Source organism: Macaca thibetana, chromosome 2 (assembly GCF_024542745.1).
Source record: "Macaca thibetana thibetana isolate TM-01 chromosome 2, ASM2454274v1, whole genome shotgun sequence".
Taxonomy (NCBI): domain Eukaryota; kingdom Metazoa; phylum Chordata; class Mammalia; order Primates; family Cercopithecidae; genus Macaca; species Macaca thibetana.
In genome coordinates, this window is record NC_065579.1 from 16,466,744 (window position 1) to 16,492,520 (window position 25,777).

Here is a 25,777-nt window from a genome sequence, read left to right on the forward strand (position 1 = left end):
GCCCAGGCTAGTCTTAAACTCTTGGCCTCAAGTGATCCTCCTGCCTCAGCCTCCCAAATTCTTGGGATTACAGGCATGAGGCACCATGCTTGGCCCTTTCCCCTCTTCTTAATCCATGACAGCAGCTGGGGTGGCTCAGACATCCTAACTGTCTCCCTTGTCCACTGAGAGAAGATGTTCTTGTTAACCAGAAACAGATAATCGTGATGTGTCATGGAGTAATGACAGGGACTTGAAGGTGGCAGCTGGGAGCCCGAGGTTCCCTGCTGGTTCAGCCACTGGGTGGCCCAGGCATAGTGCCCTCGCCTGTGGCACCAGGGCGTTGCACGAAATCATCCTGAAGGCTGCCTTTTGGTTCTGACATTCCATGACTCAGGGTTCCAAGTAGAGTTCTTTTTCTTATTTATTTACTTATTTATTTTTAATCCTTCAGCTTCTGAGTTCAGAAATGCTGACTAAATTGGGGGAAATATCTTAAATTCTTCTCCTTTTCAAAAGTACATAACTAGAGAGTAAACATTGTATCGATTTTCCTTGTTAACTTTAATCTTGGGTACAAACATGAGGATTCGTGTTCAGAGTGGAATTATTGCCACAGAAGCCCCATTGCCATAGAGTGGGGAAAAAGACACGAGCCGAGGTTACGAAATTATCTTTGTTTGAAGTTATACCCGTCAGGGCTGATGGCCTCCGTGTATGTTTCTGTCCTTCCCCTCCCCTGGCCTGCCTTCTGATCACAGGGCCCCTTGGACCTGGGAAGGGAGAGAGCAGGAGATGGAGTCACTTGGGGAAGGGATGCAGATGCAGACATTTGTTGGCCACCTGTCCTTTGTCATTGATTTGGCTTCATTAAGGGATTTCCAGGCTGCTGAAATTCACACTCCACAACCTGTGCACCCTATCTGGGTGGAGTTCATAGGGGAGCCCTTGGGTGATTCTGGGGCAGAAGAGGAAAGTGTGGTGAGTATTTGGGGGTCAGTTACTCTGCTACTGGACAGCTCTGTGGTGGGAGAACACAGCAGCCTGACCCCAGTGAAGCCTCATTGGAAGAGCAGCCCCCAGAGAGCACAGTGATGGCTGCTGAATGACGACCTGTCCCCACGAAAAAGGCATAGGAAGTGATAGAGGTGGCATCTGAAGGCTATTTCAAGCTAAATGCTTTTCTTGGCCAGATGAGATCCTAGGACAGCCAGATTCTCAATTTTTTCAAGTCGTGGATTAAAGAAAATTAGGAAACCTCCATTGATTTGCATAGTTGTGTTTTTAAATAATGTTTCTTCTTTGTGTGTATTATAAAAGCAAAGCAGAAAGATACTCAGAAAAAAGAGTGTTGAAATCACTCAGTTCTGTCACCCAGACAGACATGTTAACGTTTTGAGTGTTTTTATGATTCTTGGATTGTATTACATGTTCAATTTTACATCTGGCTGCTTTTTTATTTAGCACAGGTACATTTTCTCCTGACATACTTTTTAAATGAAAGATAGAAAAGCATTAAAGGAGATCCACCAAGCTTTACCTCTCTAGCAGATGGGGTTTTTTCTAGTTTCCTCTGAAATTTCTGTACTTTGCTGTTCTCACGTCTGCCTGTCTGTCTCTGGACATCTGTATTAGTCCCTTGAGTGTCGCTGTGACAGAATGAGACTGAGTAGTTTTTAAGAAAAGTACATTTATTTAACTCGCAGTTCTGCAGACTGGGAAGTTGAAGAGCACAGTGTCACATCTGGCTGGCTTCTGGTGAGGGCCATGCGCTGGGTCAAAACGTGGCAGAAAAGGGAGCGGGTGTGTGCAAAATCACGTGGGAAGCACGAGGGTCTAGGAAGCCAAGGTTGCTTCTAGAACAGCATGCTCTTGCGGTCCCTAATTCAGTCCTGAGAGAGTGAGAACTCGCTCCTGAAGGAAGGCATTAATCTCTTCGTAAGGGATCTGCTCCCATTACCTACACACCTTCCGCTAGTCCCCACCTGCTAACACTGACACATTGGGGTTCAAATTGCAACACACATTTGGGAGGGGACAAACTCAAACCACAGCGGCGTCTCTTCTCCCTTCCATCATATCCAAGCCATTTGCAGGGAAGGGGGTTGGAATCCTGAAGTCGAGTCAGGGTTACAGATCTGTGAGCCTGTGTGGTATTTGTGGTCCGTGATCATACAGCCTCCCAAATGTTTTCATGGGGGTGAAGGACTGCAGAAAGGAAGGACAGAATTCGTTATGTAAAGAGGGATTGTATACCAGGCCCATGGTGTTGGTCAACTCACTGGAACCCGGCGTGTTGCCTGCATGACCCAGCAGATCTGGGCTAGCTTTCCAGTTTCAAAATCCTGTGAGTCCACGTTAGGAGGAACAGGATGAGATGCTCCGGATTAAAGCTGGCTGTGTGTTGCAGCTAAGTGGGTGGATTATTAATACCTGATAACTCTTTGGGAGGCCGAGATGGGTGGATGGCTTGAACTCAGGAGTTCACGATGAGCCTGGGCAACATGATGAGACCCCGTCTCTACTAAAATAAAAAAAATTAGCTGGGTGTGGTGGCAGGGCCTGTAGTCCCAGATGCTCAGGAGGCTGAGGCAGGAGAATTGCTTGAACCCAAGAGGTGGAGGTCGCAGTGAGCTGAGATTGTGCCACTGCACTCCAGCCTGGGTGACAGAAGGTGACTCTGTCTCAAAACAAACAAAAAAACAAATACCCGATATTTGTTTTAAGTTATTTTAAGATCACTCTAGGACAGTGAAAAATGGACTTTCTCTTCTTTAAAAAGCAGCAACAGTAATGAGTTATGGGCTTCTCAGTTTCAGAATACCTTCAGTTGCTTTAAGTGACTTAAAGCAAATGATCAAGTAATCATTGGGTTACAGACATTTGGAGTTGTAGAGCCCCCTGAGTAACCACCTGGATCCACTTCGGATCAATGAGGAGTCTCTGTCTAATCTCTACCAGAGTTATCCGGGCCCCTACAAGGTTTCTGTCTTCAGTCATGGTGCCAATAACAAACGTAGGGGTAGCCACTCTGCCAGTCCTTTAGCAGCAGGTTCAGCAGGTTCAGTGCCAGCCTGCTTTGTAACTTCCACTGGTTTCTCCTGGACCAGCCTTGAGGACCGACCTTCACAGATGGAATCACCATGGCCCCTCTTCTGTGCGGCAGCTCTGTGGACATTTGCCTGCTGATGGGCCTGCCCCCTCCTGGAGGTGGGCTCTTTCTACAGTCCTACCCTTCCTCGGTCATGGTGGGGCTTGTACACCATTCTTCTACTGCGGTCTCCCAATGCACACTGTCATTGGTGGTGGGTCCTGGTCTGTCTGGACCCCCTATGAAGTGGCACCAACAAACCCCAGTATCCATGTTTGTGGGAACACATTGATTGCCGTCTCCCCTACCCCCGCCCCTGCTGCCCCACTTGTTCGTGCCTGATGGCAGGGGGAATACAGAAAAGCCCTTCGAGGCTGTTTTCTTCACATCCCTAAATAATGGAGAGCTAGGGGAGAGATGGCAGTGGAGACTGGGACAGAGACTATTGTGTTAGCCCAGGTAAGCAAGGAAGAAAATCACTCAGAACAGTCTTGTTGACAAAGCTGGGCTCCCATTGATTCCACTGCCACTTCTCATTTCTTTGATATTGTTTCCCTTGATTTGTCATTTGTGCACAAGTCAAAACAGACTGCTCCCTGGCTGGAGATGTTCTGAATTTGCTTGACAGTGGTTGCAGCCTTTACTTTTCTTTTCAGCTTTTCCATGCAATCCCAGGGATTCCTGTCTGACTTTGTGTGCTTCCAAATGCAGGTGGTGCTTCCCACCTTTATCCTGGAGAAGCGATCTTTGCTGGAGATGTATGCAGATTTTATGGCGCACCCAGATCTACTGCTGGCCATCACCGCTGGGGCCACACCAGAGGAGAGAGTCATTTGCTTCGTGGAGTATTATCTCACAGCCTTTCACGAGGGCCGCAAGGGCGCTTTAGCCAAGAAGCCCTACAACCCCATCATAGGCGAGACATTTCACTGCTCCTGGGAAGTTCCCAAGGACAGGGTCAAGCCTAAGAGGACTGCTCCCCGCTCTCCTGCTGGCTGTCATGAACACCCAATGGCCGATGACCCTTCCAATAGCTACAAACTAAGGTTTGTGGCTGAGCAAGTGTCCCATCACCCACCCATCTCCTGCTTCTACTGTGAGTGCAAGGAGAAGAGACTGTGCGTCAACACTCATGTATGGACCAAAAGCAAGTTCATGGGCATGTCCGTGGGGGTCTCTATGATAGGGGAAGGTAAGCCATGTCGTGTGTTGGAGTTTGGCTCTTACACAGTGACATTTCTATACCTGGTAGATGATTGATAATTTTGTGTGTGGAGTTTTTTTGTTGTTGTTGTTTTTAACTTGTTTTGGAATTAGAGGGTGGGTGGTAAAAGGGATGGGTTTTGTTATTTGGGGACAAGGTCTGGTAATTTCCCAGTGGGGCCAAGGTAATGGATATCTGCCTGACAGCCGCCCACCTGGACCTTCGCACCTGGACCTTCCCGTGCTGTGCATGTGCGTGCGCGTCTTACAGGTACGTTTTTCTTTCAGCTTTGCATGAATATAAGAGTTGGCCTCCAAATCTGTGAAAACACATTTTTATTCATCCTCACTGGTGTTCTGGCTCACAGACAATGAGGATAATCATGCTGCCTATTCAAAATCTGCTCATAAAAATTCCCAAGTCAAATCTTTCGACTCTATGCTGGAAATTCTGAAGAAAGAACATAGTATAATCACGCCACTGGTGGATCACGCATTCTTATTTTAGCAAATAGCTGTGAATGAAGTTTATTCATTGTTTGAAGAAACCTATAATAATCCTTGTTAAATTCAAGCTTCTGTGTTACTGGTTCTTCCAACTTTTTTTTGAGTCACAAATCTCTTCAAGGCTCTAAGGCTGTGATTCTCTTCCTAGAAAAAAAGAATCGAACTGCAAATTTGTCTTTGAGTTTCAGAGAGTACATGTCTCCTTAGAAGCCCTTCCAAAACCCCATGAGATAAGAGCACCTTTCATTCCCTTAGCACATTTTTATTGAGCACCTGCTGGATGCTTGACATTGCCTTAGGAGCTGTGGCTACTTGAGAAAACAAAACAGACCAAAAAAGCTGTGTTCTTATGATGCTTCTATTCTCCTTCTTTCTCATGGGGAAATGAAATAAGTAAATAAAATTGGTTGTGTGGTAAGTTGAAGAACGATAAGTGTTGTAGAGAAACATAAAGCAGGTAGGGGTCTGGGGAAGACGAGGGAGAGGGCAGTTGAACTTTCAGATGAGCTGGCCAGTGGGAAGGCCTCACTAAGGCGTTCTTTGAGCAAAGACCCAAAGTGGGCAAAGAGCGGGCAAGGCAACCCTTATAGATCACTGGGAAAGAGTTCGTGTGCAGAAAGAACGAGGCAGAGGCCTAGAGGTAAAATGTCCCTGGCATGGGGATGGAGATAGGAAGCCCATGTGACTGGAGCAGGGTGAACAGGGGCAGGTGGAGGTCAGGGTGGTGATGGTGGCCAGATTATGTAGGACCTCATGGGCTATTGCTAAGGCTCTTACAGTGAGGGAGCCAGGAAGCCACTGGCACTTTTGAGCCGGAGAGTACCAGGCTCAGTCTCACAGTTCAGCAAGACTGCTCCAGCCATTTGTTGAAAACAGACCCTGACAGGGGTAGTGGTGGAAACAAGGACACTAGGGAGGAGTCTGTGAGAATAACTAAGCAGGTGATGATGGTGGCTTGGACCAGGTGGAGAATAGTGGAGGAAGTACAAGTAGTGGAGTAGTAAGGATCTGGATGGGTTCTAAAGTTAGAGCCAAGAGGATTTGCCTCTGGATGGGATGTGGAGTGTGAGAGAGAGTGTTGCCAAGGTTTTGACCTGAGCACCTAGAAGGATGGACTAGCTGTTAACTGAGATGGGAAGACTGAGGGCTGGGTATTGGGCTACTTTGAAGGGAGAGTGTGGGAGCTCAAGGGCGGTTGTTAGGGTTTGGTCGTTGAAGGGAGTGCTAGAGTAGGCAATTGTGTATGCAAGCTAGAGTTTCATAGGGAGGGTCCTGGCTGAGATAAAATATTTAAGGCCTTGAGACTAATGTGACTGCTGAGTGGGCACTGATTTCTGAAGCATTAAGCAGCATGAAGAGGTCCACAAGATGAACGGCCAGCCGAGGAGACTGATGAGGGGTGGCCAGAGAAGTAGACTGAATGGAATGGGAGAAGGTGCTCCCTGCGAGGCAAGTGAAGAAACAGAAGTAGACTGAATGGAATGGGAGAAGGTGCTCCCTGTGAGGCAAGTGAAGAAGGGCTTCAAAGTGCGACAGTGATCAATTGCATCACGTGATGCCTGGTTACTTCAGTAAGATGAGAACTGAGAAGCGATCATGGATTTTGGATCATGAAGGTCACTCGTGACCTTGACAGCAGTTGTCAGTGGAGTAGCACTAGTGAAAATCTGACTAAAGTCAAGAGAGAAGGAAGGAGACGAATTGGGGACTGTAAATGTAGACAATTCTTCCTTATTTAGGGTTTGCATGCAATGGTTCTATTCAGGAAAATACCCACTCTTGGGTTCCGCTTCTCTGTTAGGTTTACACACCAAAGTCCCGTCCCCCTTGTGTAGATAAGACGGCAACTCCAGAGTGCCCACAGATGCACTCAGCATTCATGTCGGGCCTTCACCGGGGTCTTCCTTGCACACAGGTCTAGTAATCAGCCAGCTCCTGCTGCACTCCTCACACCTTCCTCTCAAGGATCAATCAGGATCAAGAAGTTCACCAATGAGACATTCATTAATTTGTGCAGGAGGCCAGGGACACACCTGTCACCAGGATGATCTTGGGCCACCCAGTTTAGGCCTTTTCCACAATTCAGATGGAGGTGGGTTGTACCTGTGGGGGAAAGATGTAAAAATACATCTATCTTTAGATAAACCTCATCAATAATGAATATTATCCCCCTCTTAGGTTATCTTCTGTGAGAGTGCAGTATTGCAACTATTTTCCAATTAGAAAAGTCCCAATTTATGACTGGGTTGTCTGGCTTTTCCTGCTGTTGACAAGGGGAGAGGGATGCCAGAAGTTGCCTCTCTTCTTAAAGAGGAGCCGTTACCAGTGATGACTGGACCATGACATCTTGTAGCTGAAAGGGCATTTGTCCGCCATATGCTGCAGGGTTTCCAGCTGTGCTGGAGAGAATCCCAGGCTCCTTAGAGGGGCACAGGGAGTGAGTGGTGAGGCTGGTCTTCTTCCCAAGTCCACTCCAGCCTGAGCATCTCCATCCATCCTTACCTGTTTACCAGATGGACTTCCCTATACAAGTTTATTTCTAAAAGGATTCTCTTGCTTCAGAATGCTCAGCAGACCTTGGATGAGTCCAGCTATCCTCATTTCACAGATGAGGAGCCTGAGAGGGGCAGCTTGCCTAGGAACCCGTCCATAATTAACAACAATATCCATCCTGCCCTCAGCACAAGGCATTGAAGGGGGATGCAGGGCAGCTGCTGAGGTCTCCTTCAGTCAGGGGCCATTTCTCAGCTCATCTCTGACCTGTGGATGAGATACCAGAATCTGAGGAGGTTCAGGCAGCCCCCTGAGTTCACAAGCCCAGGAAGAGCAGAGGAGCAGGGTTGAGCAGCAGGCGGTGGGCCAGGGAAGGGGGACCTGGTCAAGGCAGGTTAGAGCCCTACATGGACACAGCCAGGGCTGTTGAGGCCTCTCTCTGACACTGAGAAAACTTGATTCAAGTGTGTTTCTCGGGGGGGCAGGGCTAGAGGAACAAGAGATATTTCCTCACCGGCCTCTTTTCTGACCCCAGTGACTGCTTGTTCTCCTGAACTCTGCCTTCTCCTTGGATGAAGCGACAGGGAGCTGCCACCCTGCAGTACTGTTTGGGTTAAAGCCCCCTGGCAGCTTTCAAAAAGTGTGTCTCAGCCCAGACTGGGGACTCTTGAAATTGCATGAACTGAGAGCTCTGGTTAGAATACTTGGGTAGCTCTTCCTGTTGAAAGCAGGGAGAAGATTGCCAAGGACTCCCCTGTGGGAGGAGTTGTTCACATTGATTTTTATACTTAAGTTTGTAATAAGAATGGGAGAAACATTAATCCTGGTTCTGACTTATCTGGGGCTCTGTGTTTTCGTAGGTTGCTTTAGGCTTGCCTCATGCTATGATGTTTATATTGGTAGAAAAACCTTTTCCTTTTCTTAAAAACAAAAATTGGTATTCAGGAGACTCATCTCATTGTATTTAATTTTATTCCTTATTCTAAATTTCCCACATAATAAATATTTTGAAGATGAAATATGTTTGTTTGCTAGAGAAGGTAGAGAAGGCAGTTCACACTTTGTATTTATGTCCCGTATGCAAGATGATTCCTTGCACATTTTCTACAGATAGTATTTTAAACATGTTTACCTCCTTATCTGTAACAGTGGTGGCTCGAATAAATCTGTCATTTACCCATTCACTTATCCATTCATCCGTTTATTTGTTAAGTGATTGGCACCATTCTTAATGCCAGAGATGCAGCAGAGGCCACAGCACACAGATTCCGGGCCCCCGGGAGCTCATGCTCCAGCAGGAGGGCCAGAGAGAAGACAAGACATGTGCGTGAAGTCCTCAGTGTGATAGATGATGATTGACACTAAGACAAAGTAGGAAGGAGGAGAGAGAGTGAAGCTGGGGCAGGGAGGTTGCAGTTTTCCCTAATGTGAACCTCAACAAGATAGAGCAGCTGAGGAAGGGCCTGAAGCAGGTTTAAGAAGGGGTCTGCTAGGCAAAAAAGAACAGCAAGTAGTAAGGCCCCAAGTTGCGAGCGAGTGGCTGGGGTGTTTTGAGGACAGCCAGGGGCCACTGTGTCTGCAGCAGAGTGAGTGGGTGGCCGGGAAGAGAAGAAATAAGGCCAGAGAGGAGAGGCCACATTTTGGGATCGATTTTGGGGACCTGGAAGGACTTTGCCGTTTGCTGTGAGATGGCAGTTGCTGGAGGGTAGACATGATTTTAGCAGCATCCGTGTTGGCTGAGTGAAGAATAGGCTGAAGGCGGAAGTGGAGAGGGCCCAGTGCAAAGATAGAAGCAGAGAGGGAAGTTGTTTCTTTTTTCTCTTCTTCCCCCACGCCCCCTCCCACACACACGCATGCACACATGCACACACACACGCACATACACACACACACACACGCACATACACACACACAGTTTGAATCTGTGATTAGTCAGAGTAAGTGCTTGGTGAATAGAATGCCTTTTGTCTGGGGATTTCCCTGCACTTGCTGCTTGTCAAGGCATGGTCAAGCCAGATTCTTAAATTGAAGTAGCGGGTCAATGCCTCAGTCTGTGAGCCCCTAATTCTTGCCGTTAGACAAATATGTGGACATTTTTGAAAAGGTAGATTTGCAAATCCATTGTTAGTGATTTAGGGAATTCTTTACAGAAACGCAGTCTCGCCCTTCAGGATCCTTCCTTCCCTACCAAATAGTAGTCACTGTTCCCCTGTCTCCGACCACCAGCAGTGGGCTCCAAAAAGGAGGTGGGTGTGCAGTGGTGTCACGTGTGTGATTGTGTTTTAAAGCTGGTTATTCTCCCTTCCCCACACAATGTGTTCATCTTTCCCTTCTTCCCTCTACACAGCGTGTTCATCATCTTCGTCTTCCCTCTGCTTCCCTGCACCCTCGTCCTTTCTGTCTCCCTCTGGTGTCTCGAGCCCTTTCATTTAAACCGCACCATCAACAGGTCACCCCTCAGCCCAGCACAGCATGTGGCCTCCTTTCATTGCCTCTGCAACTGAACTTGAGAGAGTGATGAGGTCCTTTTAGCCCTCTGTCCCCTGAACTAACCGACATCTTTACTCTGTCTTACTGTTGGCCGTTGTTGAATGTCTGTGTCTCCACAGGGTAGGCCTGTGAGGTCTCAAGATCGTAGCTCCTCCGTTACTCATAGGCAGCAGGCAGGGACTGGAGCCCTTGATTCACTTTACCCAGCCCAGGACCACAGTGTCGTGGGTGAGAAGCCGTGGAACACCCTCCCTGAGGCCCTCAGATGCAGCCTGCAGATGAAGCAGAATTAGAATTTGCTGCTTTTTTTCTAACTGCTTGAAAATTCCACTCAGAACTTCTCAATAGCATGCTGAGTTCAGAAAGAAGATTCTGGAGAGAGACTGGGAAAGGCCTCTCCTGGACATGGCTCTTCCTGGCCACTCACCTGATGTTCTCCTGCTGTGGGTGGGCCTGAGCAGGGCTGGGGGACCCTTGGCTCGTTCTGGTGAGACCTTGAGTTTGCCTAAGTCCTTCCAGTAGCCATATCCCCTTATCTTTTGTATGAATTAAAATGTGTCCTCTGTAACACAGGATCTGATTTTTCACACAAACGATTTCTGAGAATCTCCAAACTTTGAAGCAGAAGGTTCTGGCTCTCACACTCAGAGCTCCTTTGATTGGGGGAAGGCAGGAGGTCAGATAGTTTCCCTTCCCTTGCATATTTCCTGCACATTCCATGAATTTGTTGATTGGGTGTAAATAATGCTTTTTCCATCTCCTCATTATAAAAATGAGATCTTACATGGGTCCACTTGAAATTGTGAATGTAACTATGTGGGCTTATCTCTTAAATCATGGCCTTTAGGCTGTGGCATATTTGACTGTAATGAAATGCTATTATGAAGTGCTTCATTATGCCCTGAATTCACTCAGGTTGACCCCAGAGACTGCACCGCTTTCTCCCATCCTCTCGTTTCTATTGCTCTGACAGTGAGAGCTGACACCATTCAGTCAACCTAAGACTTCTGTCCATGGTGTGGGATGCTCACCCCTCCCAACCCTGCACCACTGTGGAGCTGAGGGGCGTTCAGCTGCTCTTTGCAGCCCACTTCCCTCAAAATGCCTGAATCAATGCCTAGTAAATGGTACAGGCTCCTAATTGAGTCTGTGGGGAAAGACAGTTCTAATGAGAGGAAGCGACATGATTGCCACTGGGCTCGTGAGTGCCGATGCTGCCGGGTCTGCAAACACACTTCCCAGAGTTCCTTCTGTGACTCTTCTTTCCAGAATCCGTGTCCCAGATGAATATTTTGGTTCCTCAGATTGAGATTGGGCACAAAATTATTTTAAGTTTATTAGTTTGAAAATCTTAATGCTTTGCTTTTATGTTTATTGGTGAATCAATTTGTGGAATTTCAAATGAAGATTTCCCAGCCTGAGGACTAACCATGCATGGAAGGATTGATTATTTGATGTTTTTTTTTAAGCTTTTCTTAGCTGTTAGGCCAAATGAAGAAGTAACTTATATTTGTGATCCCATTTGTAAGTCTAATTTTAATATAGTCTTTTATTCATGTTAAGGAGAGATTTTTTTTAAAAAATGTAACCCTGCAAAAAAGGAGTATTAAGAAGGCATAATTGCAGGTGATTTAATGAATGAACACACATTTATGGATTTTCAGAAAAAAAGCCAAAGGCATGTGGTCTAGCCAGTGCCTTCTAATCAGTTTAGCTCTGAGGCTCACTGACCTCCCCCAGGACTTGGGGGAAAATGTACCTTGATTTGGAAGAGATTTTTCTGAAGACAAATGGGAGGAGGATGCTATCTCTTATGCAAAGTGCTATATTAGAGAAAGTCTGCCCTGCCCTGTGTCTTTTCCATCCCTCACAGGCATAGCCCATTGGAAGACGTTGTAGTTTCCTCTTTATTGCCAGGTGGCGATACCCACAGAGAGGGCCGCTTTAAAGAATGAGGAGTAATTAAGACATAAAACCTTCAGGATTTTGGCAGTGTGCCATACTGCAGTGCCATTAGCTGAGTTTAGAATCGCCTTCTCCATCTTTACCACAGCCGTGGGAGGTACAGATACCACTGTCTCTGCGTCACAGATGAGGAAACTGAGGCACAGAGAAGTTAAGATTGCCAGGCTGGTGAGTGATGGAGGACTTGGAATGATCCTCTTAAGATTTCACCCAGGTGTTAAAAAAGCTGTGGCATATTCTCCATGAAAAAACATGGTGAAGAAGATCTCAGCTGTACAATCCTACCTTACTACCAAGTTTATATTTATGAATGAGACTAGGAATACCAGCCAGCCGAGTTTGTGGCTGTTGTGTGTTCCCAGTCTGTAAGGGTTTCCTGCTAGACGTGCAAGCGGTGGGAGTCCCCCAGGTATCCCAGTTAAGGACATGAAGGGTGAACCACAAAATAGGAAGGCCGTAGACATCAGGGGCGAGGTTATGATGCCAGGGAGACATACTGCTGGCCTGGAAGGATTTTACTACCGAGTAGAGATGCTCCTTGGCTTATGACGGGGTTATGTCCCAATAAGCCCATCCGAAGGTGAAAATATCCTAAGTTGAAACTACATTTAATATACCTAGCCTAGCAACATCCTCGCTTAACCCAGACCACCTGAAACGTGCTCAGAACCCTTACATGAGCCTGCCATTGGGCAGAATCATCTGGCAGCACAGCACACTGGAGAGGATGGGTTGTGTCCTAGTCCATTTGCATTGCTATAAAGGAATACCTGAGAGAAAAGAGGTTCATTTGACTCACAGTTCAGCAGGCTGTACAAAAAGCATGGCACTAGCATCTGCTTCTGACGAGGGCCTCAGGCTACATCCACTCATGGTGGATGAGGAAGGGGAACCCCTGAGTGGGGGTCATATGGCAAGAGCAGAAGCAAGGTGGGGGAGGTGCCAGGCTCTTTTCCATTTATTTATTTATTTATTTATTTATTTGAGACAGGGTCTCACTCTGTTGTCCAGGCTGAAGTGCAGTGACGTGACCATGGCTCACTGCAGCCTCGACTTCCCAGGTTCAAGTAATCCTCCTATGTTAACCTCCCAAGTAGCTGGGACTACAGGTGCTCACCACCATGCCCAGCTAATTTTTTTTTTTTAATTTTTTTGTAGAAACAAGGTTTCGTCATGTTGCCCAGGCTGGTCTCAAACTCCTGGGCTCAAGCCGTCTTCCTACCTCCACTTCCCAAAGTGCTGGGATTACAGGAGTGAGCCACTGCACAGGCCTAGCCTCTCTTTGACAACTAGCTCTCAGGGGAGCTCCTGCAAGAACTACTAATGCGAGCACTCACTCATTACTGCTAGGCTGGCCATAAGTCATTAATGAGAGATCCCTCCCCACGACCAAAACACCTCTCACTAGGCCCCACCTCCAACATTGGGGATCGAATTTCAACATGAGGTTTGGAGGGGGTCAAATATCCAAACTATATAGGAGGTTGTTTATACTCACTTTGGGAGGCAGAGGCAGGAGGATCACTTGAGCCCAAGAGTTCAAGACCAGCTTGGGCAACATAAGGAGACCTCATCTCTACAAATAATTTTTTTTTTTAATTAGTCAGGCATGGTGGCGCATGCTTGTAGTCCCAGCTACTCAGGAGGATTGCTTGAGTCCAGGAGGTCAAGGCTGCAGTGAGCCATGATTGCGCCATTGCACTTCAGCCTGAGTGACTGAGTGGGACCCTGTCTCCAAAAAAGAAAAAGAGCCTCACTGCTGCTGCCTGGCATTACACGAGAGGGTCATCCCACATATCACTAGCCTGGGAAAAGACCACAATTCAAAGCACAGTTTCTATTGAACACTTCCTGCTTTGGCACCATTGTAAGGTCAAAACATTGCAAGTTGAACCATAGCTAAGTTGGGGGCTGTCTTAGTCCATTAGTGCTGTGGGGAGGGTGGCGGTGGACCCTCTCCTCTGGGGCCTTGAAGGCATGGTGAATGGTAGCCTTCTCTACAGGGTCCAGGGGACTCTCTCAGCTGCCACCGTTTCCAAGTCTGTGAGGATACAGCTGGCACCCAAGGAACCAGGGTCTTGGGAGATAAAACTTGAGTAGAGAGAGGGATATTTGAGGTGACCTCTCTCTCTTCCACTTTCCCTGGCTGTTGGTCAAGAAGAACCAAGTATTGATCTGTGTTTGACATTGGCTGCAATTTTCCACCTGCTTTAGGCTGTCTTCTCAACCCCATTCAAAGAAGTCAGATACAACTGTAGCCTTTGAACAAAACACAGTGTCAGACTTGGCCATTCTCCTCCAGGGGTCCTGATCAGAAACTATCAGGCTTGAAACACCAATGTCTAATTCTCCTCAGAACACAACACTCCTCCCTTAACTGCTTGGATAGGACAGGGCCTCCAGGGTCATCTTGGATGCTCTTCTCTCTAAAATGCAGAAGGAAGAATGAGTAACAGTGAGAGCAAGAGGTGGTCTGGGCTTTACTTTTAGCAAGATCAGTTTAGTCAAGAGAGCTCCAGCAAGCTGGAGCAGAGAAGAGGGGAGAAGGCCCGTCTGTTCTGATATGCAGTGTATTTGGTGTAGTGGACTTATGCTATTTGTGGATTTGCATTAAATGTATTCAATTATGTTCCCAGCCAGAGAGATAGGATATAAATGCTGCTGTGATATCTGCCCTCCAGTCCAGCCCACGTGATCTGCTTCTCCTGGGTGCCTGCCTGTGTCCATGTGTCTGAGGATCCCTCACACTGGGAGGGATCGAGGCTCCTAAACACATACTATAGCATGTCAACTTGGGTTTTTAGAACCAGCCAAGTATTTCATGGATTGGGAAAACTGACTTTAATGGACTTAACTGAGAGCTGAGAGTCATGTTGCTGGTTCGGACAAGCCTACTGTGTCCTAAATACCGTAGTGCATGGGCAATTAGAGGAATTCTCCAGGGTAAATTGAACTATAGTCGAACACATCTTAGTATTGGCTTTAGAAACTAAGAGCAATCATGACTCCTTTGTACAAATTAACCCCATCTCTCCGCAGACTCCCCTGGCAAGCTCATCTGTACTAAAAGAAACTTGCCCTCCCTCCCCATCCCCCTCCTCCTCTCTCTCCCTATCCTCCTGGTGTTCTGGTTCTCTCTCTCTCTCTCTCTCTCTCTCTCTCCTTCCCTGCCTCCCCTAGGCAAATTCGAGCTCTAAGTGATTTAGATGCATATTTAGCCTAAGAGGGAAGTACCAAACGGCTGAATTACTTAACCTCTCCTAAAAGTTTGTTTCCTCATTCTTATTAAAACGATAATCATTGCCAAACAGGGCCGTTGTGAGCTGAAGAAGATAGTTCATATGGAGCTCCCAGGAATGTCTGGCAGCTGGAAAGTGCTCTCATGTGGGAGCCATTGACCCCACTCTTCACTCGTTCCAGTGGAGGACTGGAAGCCCAGGAAGGTGCCGTCACTAACCACCCTTGGTCCTCTACCCTCCTAAGGCTCAGAGTGCTTTTGACAAGGCTCAGAGCAGCCCTAGAGCGAGGCCTGGGGTGAGCTGGAGTGGAGCTGAGAATGTGCATCTCTAGGGAGCCAAGTGCCAGAGTGTTGGATGGGAGACTGAGAGGTGCCTTGTGGAGACGTGATCTTAAGAGAGCTGTAGTGCTGGGTCTCAGAGCCTCTGCCAGTCTGTATAGGGCCTCTGTATACAACTCTACAGCAGTCCTGGGAGCTTCTATACTTTGGGGGTGGTCTTTGAGGACTTGATGAAAACTGTGGCCGTTCCCTTCCCTAGAAAAATGAACAAACCCACCTAATTCTTCATTGCTTCAAGAGGAATAAGGCCTTTCCCACTTTGGGTTGTAGGTTGGAGAACCCCTCCTGTGGAGGTGAGTGGGCAGTAAGTGTTAGATTCCCACGCTTGGCAGGTGTCTTTCCCGAGGTTGCTGACAGCAGCTGTACAGCCTGATTTCTCTATTTTTGTGAGAACCATTGAGGTTGTCTCTGTAGCTCTTGGGATAAAGGCAGAACTCTTCCTAGAAGTTTAAAAGACAAGGTCTGGCCCCTGCCGACTTGGTCATCCTCCAAACCTATACATACCATCTCTCTTCTGCATGTGGGCCCTCTTCCCAGCCTCTTCACACTTACCAGGCTCCTTCCTACCCCAGGGCCTTTGCACATGCTTTTCCCCCTGCCCAGAACACTCTTCCTTCCCCTGTTCTTTTTCTTAGGGAAACCTTCCCTTACCAGGTGAGTCTCTCCTCTTGGAGGCCTCCATTGTGCTGGCCACCTTGCCCTCCCACCTTTATCACTGTTATAATTTTGTGTTCCTCTGGTGACTAATGACCACCTTTCTGTTCTGCTCTCTGAGGGCAGAAAGTGGGTCTATCTTATTCACGGCTGTATTCTCAGTGCCTTTCACACAGTAGAGCCCATGGCGAACGAGCAGCTCACCTCTGCAGAGGTGGGAGATGTGACATCTGTGCAAGAGGCTCTGTGGTTTCCCGTCTTCATTTCTTCTGATCCCCCGTGCCCTCTTGGTGTTTTGGCATGGCTAACTCTCCCTCCTCTCTCCCTGGAGGTGTGTTGAGGCTCCTGGAACATGGGGAGGAGTACGTATTCACCCTGCCTAGTGCCTACGCCCGGTCCATTCTCACCATCCCATGGGTGGAGCTTGGAGGAAAAGTCAGCATCAACTGTGCCAAGACTGGGTACTCAGCGACGGTGATATTCCACACGAAGCCTTTCTATGGAGGGAAAGTCCACAGGTAGGATCTGGCTGGAGAGGCTCTGGCTTTGTCTTAACACGATGCCCTGAGTTTCCTTTCACTATTAGAAGACTGAGTTTCAGTAATGGGATGAGTTGAAAATCAAGATAAAATTGTTAAGATCTGTTCCAAAAGAGATGCCTTTTCCCTACCTTACATGGCAGTTTTTTGGAGTCCTCCCTACTCTAAACTTAAGGTTAAATCTTTGGTGACGCATTTGCAGAGCAGATGCCAGAGAATAAAAGCACTTCTGTTGGAATAAACTCTCCCTTCTGAAGCCACAGTTTGTTGCTTTGCTGTAAAGTGATTGAATCTTTGAACCCAGACATAGCCAGACAGTTCCCCATTTACATTAGTTGGCCACACTGTCCTCAATTCTGTGTCACGCATCCATGAGGTCAGGATCCTTTCTTTCTTTTGAAAAACTTGGGAAGCCCAAGTCTAAGTCATTGAAGGAGAGGTCTGCTGTTTGAGGAAGCACACAATTGTTTTCATTGCTGCAGCTATAAAAAAATTCCTCTTTCAGCACAGCTCTACTGCATAAGCAAGATATACTATACAAACAAGCTTCCATCTTTGCCCATTTTCTTGGAAAGCATTATTCTGCATGGCATTAGTGTGAGTGTGTCAGAGTGTCACAGGGGCATGTGGACACCGTTTGGGGGCACCTGGAACCAGCACACACCAGCTCGTGAGAACTGATTTGTGTGTATTTCACGTTCAGTGCTATCATATTGGTGTTGAAATCAGCCATGATAGGCATCACAGAAATTGGCAAATGGTACAAATCAGGTGTTTTCCCTTTTGGAGATCCAGTTGCTAAATATTTCCCAGCATGCCACTAACACCTTTCCACTGTGTGCAACCCAGAAGATGCCTCATACCTGCCTGTGAGCCTCGGCCTTGCTGACTGTTTTTAGGCTCAAGGAGAAAGCCTCCCAGTCTGTTTGGAAACTCTAAATTCGGCCTGAGCTGGGCCTTAAGGAAAAGGGGAGTTTAGACCCTACACGTGGCTGCTTTGGGGCAGGTATCCCCGTTTCTGCGGTGTTCCTTCAACTGCGCAGAAAGCTCAGTGGTGGAGAGGGAGCTGGGAGTCTGCTTTCACTTGGAATTCCCACAGGCAAGGCAGGTGAAAGAGAGGTCACAAATCTCCACAAAGGCCCTCTAAAGGAGAGGTTGAAGTCATTCCTCAGAGCCACTACTGTGAGTAGGAAGGTATTGATTGAGACTGAGACTCTAGGTTCTGCTCAGCCTTCATTCAGGGGATGTGTGGATGCTGGAGTGGATATTTCCCTCCTTTTCCAACGTAAGCTCTGTTGGGATTGTGGGCAACCATGTTTGACCCCATACAAAATAGACCTAATGATTTAAGGATTGAAAAGCTCACCCTACACTCTTACAGTCTTTTTAGGGTTAAAATGTAGCATTATTAGATGCTATTTTGGAGAAGAGAGAGTATATGCTATTTTGTTTTCCTTTTTTTAAAAAATTAATTTTTTGCATAAGTTATTGGGGTACAGATGGTATTTGGTTACATGAGTAAGTTCTTTAGTGGTGATTTGTGAGATTTTGGTGCACCCATCACCCAAGCTATAGATACTGCACCATATTTGTAGTCTTTTATCTCTCGTCCCCTTCCCACGTATTTTGTTTTTCTTGAATTGCCTGATTTTCATCCCAGTGATATCTTACAGAATGTTACAGTTAAGAAATTAGCATTGCTGTATTACTATTAACTAATCTATAGACTTTTTTTTTTCCAGTGATGCTTTCTTTTGCTGTTCAAGGATATTAGATCATCTTTTAAGAGCTAGTCTTTGAGCAAAGCTCCAAAAACAATCCCTCCTTCCCATTCTTGATTAAAAAAAAAAAAAATCTCTATAGATGGGTGTACCTTTGAAGTCTCTGTTTTTATCATTTTGCAAAGTGTGTTCATTTGACTCATTAATTCAGGGTTACCGCAGAAGTGAAGCACAACCCAACCAACACCATTGTTTGTAAAGCCCATGGGGAATGGAATGGTACTTTAGAGTTCACCTACAGCAATGGAGAAACCAAAGTCATCGACACAACCACACTGCCAGTGTATCCCAAGAAGATCAGACCTCTCGAGAAGCAGGGGCCTATGGAGTCCAGGTGAGAATTGGGCTGTCTTCCTCTCCAGCTTAGTCATGCTGGGCACTTGACTCAAGGGACAGAGAAGAAAGAAGACTTTGAAAGCTTAGCGACTGGAAACAGGCCAGGAATCATGTTCTCCTGGCTTCTTTAGATATTTTAGTTTTCTACTGTGTGTCACTTAGGAGCAGAACCTTTCAGCTTTCAGTTAAGTCATTCTGTAGTCATGGGGTGGGTGTGAGGATAGACTTCAGCAGACTTTTACTGCTTGTCTTGCAAAAGTTTGTCAACTGATCTGTTGCTTAATTGCAAAGGTAAATACAGAGAGTTGATAGTAATCAAAGAACTGCACAGTGAGTCAATGAGATACTATTTTTTTCTTGCCAGATTAACAATGTTTTAAAAAAAAATTAAATGCTGGGAAAGGTGTAGTAAAACTGACACTCTATACCCTGTCCTTCTAGTAGGAGTGTGTGCAGTTTAGCTGCATGGATCAGTAGCTTTCAATTCATTAATCCACTTTAATCTCATGTTCTACTTCTAAGAATCTGTTCTCAGGACAAACTCTTAAATTCAGAAAAAATTTAAACAACATAAAATGGTTTGTTCTTTGTTTAAAGAAAACTAAGCAACAAAAGAAAGAGAAATCACCTGTCTAATATTTGAAAACTGGTTAAGTAAATTATGAAGTATCCGTTCAATTCATATATCTATTCTGTGGCTATGGTATGAATATAATGCAGCCACTTAATGTGATGTTTATGCAGGCACAGAAGCAGAATATCCTTGGAATATGCCAGTTTTATTTTTTAATGTAGGACATCAGCAAACGGCCAGTGGGCCAAATCCAACCTGAGGCTGATTTTGTAAATAAAGTTTTATTGGAACACAGCCATGATCATTCATTTACATATGGCTTATGGCTGCTTTCCTGCTGCAATGGCTGAGTTAGGTAGTTGCAACCAAGACCATATGGCTTGCAAAGCCTAAGATGTTTACTCTCTGGCCCTGTACAGAAAATGTTTGCCAACTGCTGCTCTAATCTAAAAGCATACACTCTTTAGAAATACGATGTAGGGTTAAAATGAAATTACAAATGATTTTCTGAAAGCTTTACTATTATTACAAGAATTTGTAACCAAATAGAAACAGTTCTTATAAGTGGAAACAAAGCAGGGATACCACAGTATGTATAAATAATACATTATATTAATAACTGGGTTTAATGGAAACAGAGCTTCAGTATCCCTGGAACCTTTGCTTCGTTGTAGATTTAGTGCACTCTTGCTTGTTAATCAGTTTATTTGAGGACAGTGAGCACAGCCTTTCTCTGTGTCTAACTGGAGAGCTTGGACTCTTACCAGTTGTCTTTTTCAGTCCATCCTGTTGGGCAGCAGTAGCAGGACAAGGGAAAGACTGCAATGAGGGAAGAAACCCATCCCCTTTCCATACTGCCTCTGATGAAGCATTCCCAGAATGGGGAACGCTGTGGTTCATATCATAACGTGACTGTTGTTTCTGATCTGGCTGTTGAGAACAAAACTATGATCACCTGCTACTTTTCCTCCAGGGATATCAGAGTAGTTTAGCTACTCCTTATTAAGACTCTTTGTTGCTTGTTAGCCTATGGGAACTATGGGATTTCTTCTGTTGGCGTCTGCACCCCCAGGAGGTGCTACTGGCTGTCCCTAGTTCACGGGCAGCCCCATCCGCCTGTCCTCAGCCTGACCATGCCAGCATTCAAGCCTTCCTGCTGCTCTGAGCCCTTGCTGGGGAAAGGGTTAAGGACACCTGCTGTAGATGTGCTCCCTGGCCCAGGACCTAATGATGGGCATTCACTGGCCCCTGGGTGAAGAGGCCTCGTTTTCTAGAAGCCAGGGAGGGAATCTCCACCACCTGGCATTCTGACAGTTCCTCGTCTGTGAAATCTGACCTTCTGGTGCATTTAAGTGAGGAAGTGCTTAGGTGGTGGTGTTCTGATTTATCATGGTTCCTTTCCTTTCTCCCTAGAACAGAGTATGTCTGAATACAGGCTGGTCCCAAGGACGTCCTGAGGAGGAAAGCTGTGTGTAAAGCATAAGCCAAATACAAAGTAGTATTAAACACTAGTACTTTCCTTTTATCTTGTCCCACTGTCAAAGTGCTTTTTTTGCCAAGTAATCAGCCTTGATTGATGTAAACCACTCAAGCTCCCCTTTTATTTTGCTCATTTCCTGGGGTTTCCTCCTGCCATGCCAGGTTAGGAAGGTCAAGGTCATCTGAGTGTCCAAAGAGCAGCTGGGCTGAAGAGGGGTAGTGAACCAAGCAGCCTGGCCTCACTACCTTTAGGCTGCGTTCTACAATGAATGCAGGAAGCAGAGAAGTGGCTTTGTGTAGACACGTGGGGAGAAGAGAGATCCCACACTATAAGCATGCACATACAAATACTCACACACCACACATGCATCAGCCTCTAACCCCTAATTCCAGGTTCCCTTGTGGGAAAGCAGGTCTTATTCTGATTTACTAGTGTGCTGTCCTTGGGCAAGTCACCTAACCTTATGTAGACCTTAAATTGTCTCCTCTGTAACATGGAGATAAGAATCTACCATCTATAATATGTCATTGGGTTGCTGTGAGGATTAAATAGGTTTATGTATGTAAAATGCTTAGAAATATGGCAAATGCCATATATGCCTGCTATCGTTGTTTGTAGTAGTAGCAGAATGCCTACTACTACTACTCTTAGATTTGATTTCCAGAAACTCCGGGCCCTGAGAAAGGCATGCTGCCTGGTACAAGTGGAGAGTAGAAACAGCACAGAGGTGGAGCTGGGTAGCCCTGGGTTCAAATCCAGGCTCTTGGGGTCTTTGAGGTGTCTGGGATGAGCTACCCCAGAGAGGGCTCGCCTGGATGCCCCTTGCTGCTCTGGCTGCTCCCGGCAGAATTCTGTTAGCTTGCAGCCAGCTGGCCTGGCTGATTGTTTCCTCTCCTCCACCCATCCCCAGGAACCTTTGGCGGGAGGTGACCCGATACCTGCGGCTGGGGGACATTGACGCAGCCACCGAGCAGAAGCGGCACCTGGAGGAGAAGCAACGGGTAGAGGAACGGAAGCGCGAGAACCTCCGCACACCATGGAAACCCAAATATTTTATCCAGGAGGTAACTCTGCCGTCTGTCATTGGGCCCTTGCCCAGGAGAGAACTTGTCCTGAGAGGGTAGATGGGTTTTTCTTGCTGACCCCCCAGATTGGATAAATGCCAGCCAGGGGCAGGGATAGACTGGGGCATCTCGGTTCTGACTCCAGCTTTGGATCAGGCTTCAGGACAGGTTTTCTGCCACAATATTCATGAAACCTTCTGGAAGGCAGAACCGAGCAACTGACACTTCCCCTCCAGTATCCCTATGTCAGAAGAGCATGTCAGCCTGCCTGCGAGGGAACGGAATGGGACTGCAGACTGGATACTGTTCTATTTTTAAAAAGAAAACCATCATGGCCCCTGTTACATCATCTTTAGTAACAAACTAGTTGTGGAGTGCCTCACAGCCCATCTCCACACCTGGGTGGGCTGCAGCCCTCACTGATGAAGAATTGCCTTTCAGAGCTTTACCTCCTGTGGGCCACAAGGGCTAGTCATGCAGGGGAAGGCCAGCCTGAGTCCTGTGCCTAAAATGCTGCTGCTGTCACCTGCAAATGTGACACTGGAAGCTAGAAATAATATCGGGGCAAGTGGGCAGGGCACCGTGTGCCCAGCTGAAGCCCTTACGCTCTTGAAGTTGTGGAGGGATTGGGAAGCACTCTGAGAATAGAGTTGGACATTATGAATGTGTAGGAGCCATGTGTCTTAAAGCAAGCCCACAGGAGCCCAGCAACATCAATGGGCAGCAGGCCGGTGAGGACTGGGGCAGATGCCACTCATCTCCCGGTGATAACAGGTTGTCTAGTTGTTCATGAGGAGCCAGAAATCTGAATTTTTATGAGAAATCTCATATTTGCATGGTCAAAGAATTAAAAAAAATTAAATACCAGGAGCCAATCAAAATGTATCTGTGGGCTTTCTTTAGCCCAGGTGCTGCTAACCCCTGACTTCTGCTACAAAGAGGGATTATTCTGTCTACATCCAAGGCTCTTGAGAAGTGAGTTAGGGCAACATAGTAGGTTAACTGGGGTAGATTCATGTTAAGAGCAGGGAGCCACCACTGTTCTCCCCAGAGTCAGGAACCGTGGGTTGTGGACTGAAGGAGATTTCAAGGTTGGATTCTGGTTCAGACAGGAAAGCTGCCTGGAGAAGACTCTGCTTTTATGGGTCACTGAGTGGGGACCCTGTGTGGGAGCCCTGCCCAGGTGAGGTAAAACCTCAAAAGATCCTTTTGTGAGGTGGATCCCTTTTCTCTTGAGAGAGCTAGTTTGTCTGACTTTTGCGGAAGGTTGTGCATTAAACAGCAACAACATCGAAAAAAACATTTACAGTTCTTCCTGGGTTTAAGAAAAGCCAGTATGTCCATAACAGAAGGGCTGGGGACATGTAAGGAGTAAGAGTCATCTGAACACCAGCACAGTTATTCAGTATAGCGCCTTCTAGTCATAACTAGATGGTATGTATTAATACCATTTTAATTCTTGCCTTTTTCCCACTTGATGTTTGATTGGCCTGTGCTGATTTGTTTGTGACCACTGCCTGCTGGAGAAAGCCTTTGTTGGGTGTTCCCCTGTGGGCTGGAAGTCACTTCCCTTGCCTTTTCTTTCCCCTGGCCATTCATCTAGCTACTCTGTTTTCTCTTGTCCCACTGTCAAAGTGCTTTTTTTGGGTCAAGTAATCAGCCTTGATGGAAGCCAACCAAGCTCCCCTTTTATTTTGCTCATTTCATGGGGTTTCCTCCTGCCATGCCAGGGTGGGAAGGTCAAGGTCATCTAGGTCTCTGAAGAGCAGCTGGGCTGAGGAGGGGTACTGAGGCCAGCAGCCTGGCCTGTGTGTGAGGTATGAAGACAGGGCAGACACAGAGACAGACTGGCTGCGGTTACCCTTGCTTCCCTCCTTCCCTGTTGAGAGGTCTCCATGTAATAATGCCTCCTTTCTTCTCTTGCAGGGTGATGGCTGGGTATACTTCAATCCCCTCTGGAAGGCACACTGATGGGGTGGAGGCGCAGAGCTTTCCTGTATAGCCCTGTTTTTGTAGGAATATTAAAGTAGTAGAGTATCAGGGTTTTGTTGGCATTCACTGAGACCTTGTATTAGAATCCAAGAAATGATAACAGAGAAATTATTTACTATGAAAAGTGCACCCCCACACTCTGCTAGAGGAATGAATTTATTCAAGAGCCATTTGAGGCATGTGTATGTACATACTGTATATGTTCACACACATGCACTATGTACACATCTGCTGAGTATGATTACACATGTAAATACTGCACTCACCAAGGTTAAAGGTTAAAGTGCGTAAACATAAGCTCCTTTTTATCAACGAAGTTTGAAGTTTTCTATTTTTCACTTTGCCAAAAATGTTTTACACTCACAAAGATATTCTCACTTAGTCAACTCCTGTCAAAATGAAGGTGAACTGGCATGGCCTAATCACTGTCCATATAGGAGAAAGTGGCTCATTCCTAGTAGAGGTATGGGTGGCTATCATTTCAAAATTATTGTGATTCTCACCTCCCTCTCCACCTCAGTGTTTTGTCTGTCTGTGCCCAAGAAAGATAAGCAACTATTTCCTGTTGGATGGGGTTGGCAGGAAGCTGTTAAAGATTTATGCCAGAGCCTTGCAGGATGGAGCACGTCTGGGACAACTAAGAGCCAAGGCCCACCAAGGAGTTTTCCACCCATCTCTCATGGTCACAGCGCTAGTCATACATTTTTGAGAAGTTGCTTCTTTTACATCAGAAAACCAGTCAATCATATGGAGACTTCTTTTGTGATGAAAAAGGGCTTTAGAAGTTAAATACACACATGCACATGAAAACATGCACAGCCACAGCCTCAATCTTGTATTTAGTTTGGGGAAAGAGAAGAGAATTTCCTGTGGATTAATTTTTCCTCAAGTGTACCTCTCTGGTTAACCCAAACTCTGCAAGAAAGCACTGTGATTAAAACATACATAACGCCTGCATAAATATTCCATGGTTTCAGTTAAATTTCAGTCTTTACACATGAGGCCAAAGGAGTGACCAAAATACAAAGCAAGGAAAAAATGAAATACCCAGTTTTTGCTGAATGCTTAATTTATTTTTTACTGTGCCACTTCAATATTTATAAAATCCAGATAGCATGAATGCTTCTCTGTAGTAATACTAATTTTGTGCCTTTTGTCTGCTTTCTTAAGACCAGTTGTTCACACTTTGTAGATATTAGACAAATATATTTCGATTAAATACATATCTGTGTCTGTGTTTTATTTTCAGGGATTCAACAGTTCTATTAGATTGGTGGCTCTAAGTGAGCTCAAGTTTTCCTGGTTAGATATTTCTAATTGTTGATATGAAGAACAATCATATCTATATCGAAAAAAGTATTTAACACATTAAAAAATCTACCAGATGAACATTTATGAATATTTTCTGATAAGTCCTATAAGAACATTTAACTCCTACCCAGTGAGTGTTGTTTCATGAAAACAGTCACGACCAGAAGTCATAAAGGAAGCCTACATAGGTCCACAGTCATTAAAGCGTCTGGGTGAATCAAGTACCTGGAACCATCTTATTTCTGACAGAGAAAGTGGAACAAATGCTATTGTGAGAAAAAGAAGAAAACTCAGTGAGACTGAAAAGTAATCACTATGTTGTTGGATTTTTCCAGTCTGACTACAAAGCATATACCATCTGAAAGGTAAAACATGGAGAGGGCTCACTTTTCTTTTGGGGCTGGGGGTACATTTAAAATTGTGAAATGTTACGTGTCAGGAGATTTACATAAAACATAGGTACAACTCCAGGAATAATTATGAATACCCTTGTAGCCACTGCTTAAGCAAAGAAACCTGTTTACCAGTACCTTAAAAGCCACTATTGTGCACCTATACAATTTTATCCCTCTCCATGCCTTCCTGGAGTTACCATCCCCTTATGGGTTTTTTTTGTTTATACACACTGTGTGTGTATTTCTAAACAGTGTGATTGGTTTTACCCAATTTTTGTAAAAATTGAATCATACCATAGTTTGCTTATTTGAGCCAATATTTTCTTTCTAGTTCAATCCATGTTGC

The 25,777-nt window shown here is 46.0% G+C and overlaps 1 protein-coding gene across 5 annotated transcripts in view; it reads left to right on the forward strand.

The window, feature by feature from the left end:
- OSBPL10 (oxysterol binding protein like 10) overlaps positions 1–24,948 on the forward strand; it is a 327,946-nt gene extending 302,998 nt beyond the window's left edge. For 3 of the 5 annotated variants that reach the window (XM_050779383.1, XM_050779387.1, XM_050779388.1), the window contains 4 exons: positions 3,782–4,262; positions 16,291–16,477; positions 18,431–18,613; positions 21,580–23,652. In XM_050779383.1, the coding sequence (XP_050635340.1) occupies positions 3,782–4,262; positions 16,291–16,477; positions 18,431–18,613; positions 21,580–21,793 (1,065 nt within the window). In that variant the 3' untranslated portion in view covers positions 21,794–23,652. The other 2 variants (XM_050779385.1, XM_050779384.1) reach the window with 1 other exon arrangement.
- The last annotated feature ends 829 nt before the right edge of the window (positions 24,949–25,777 follow it).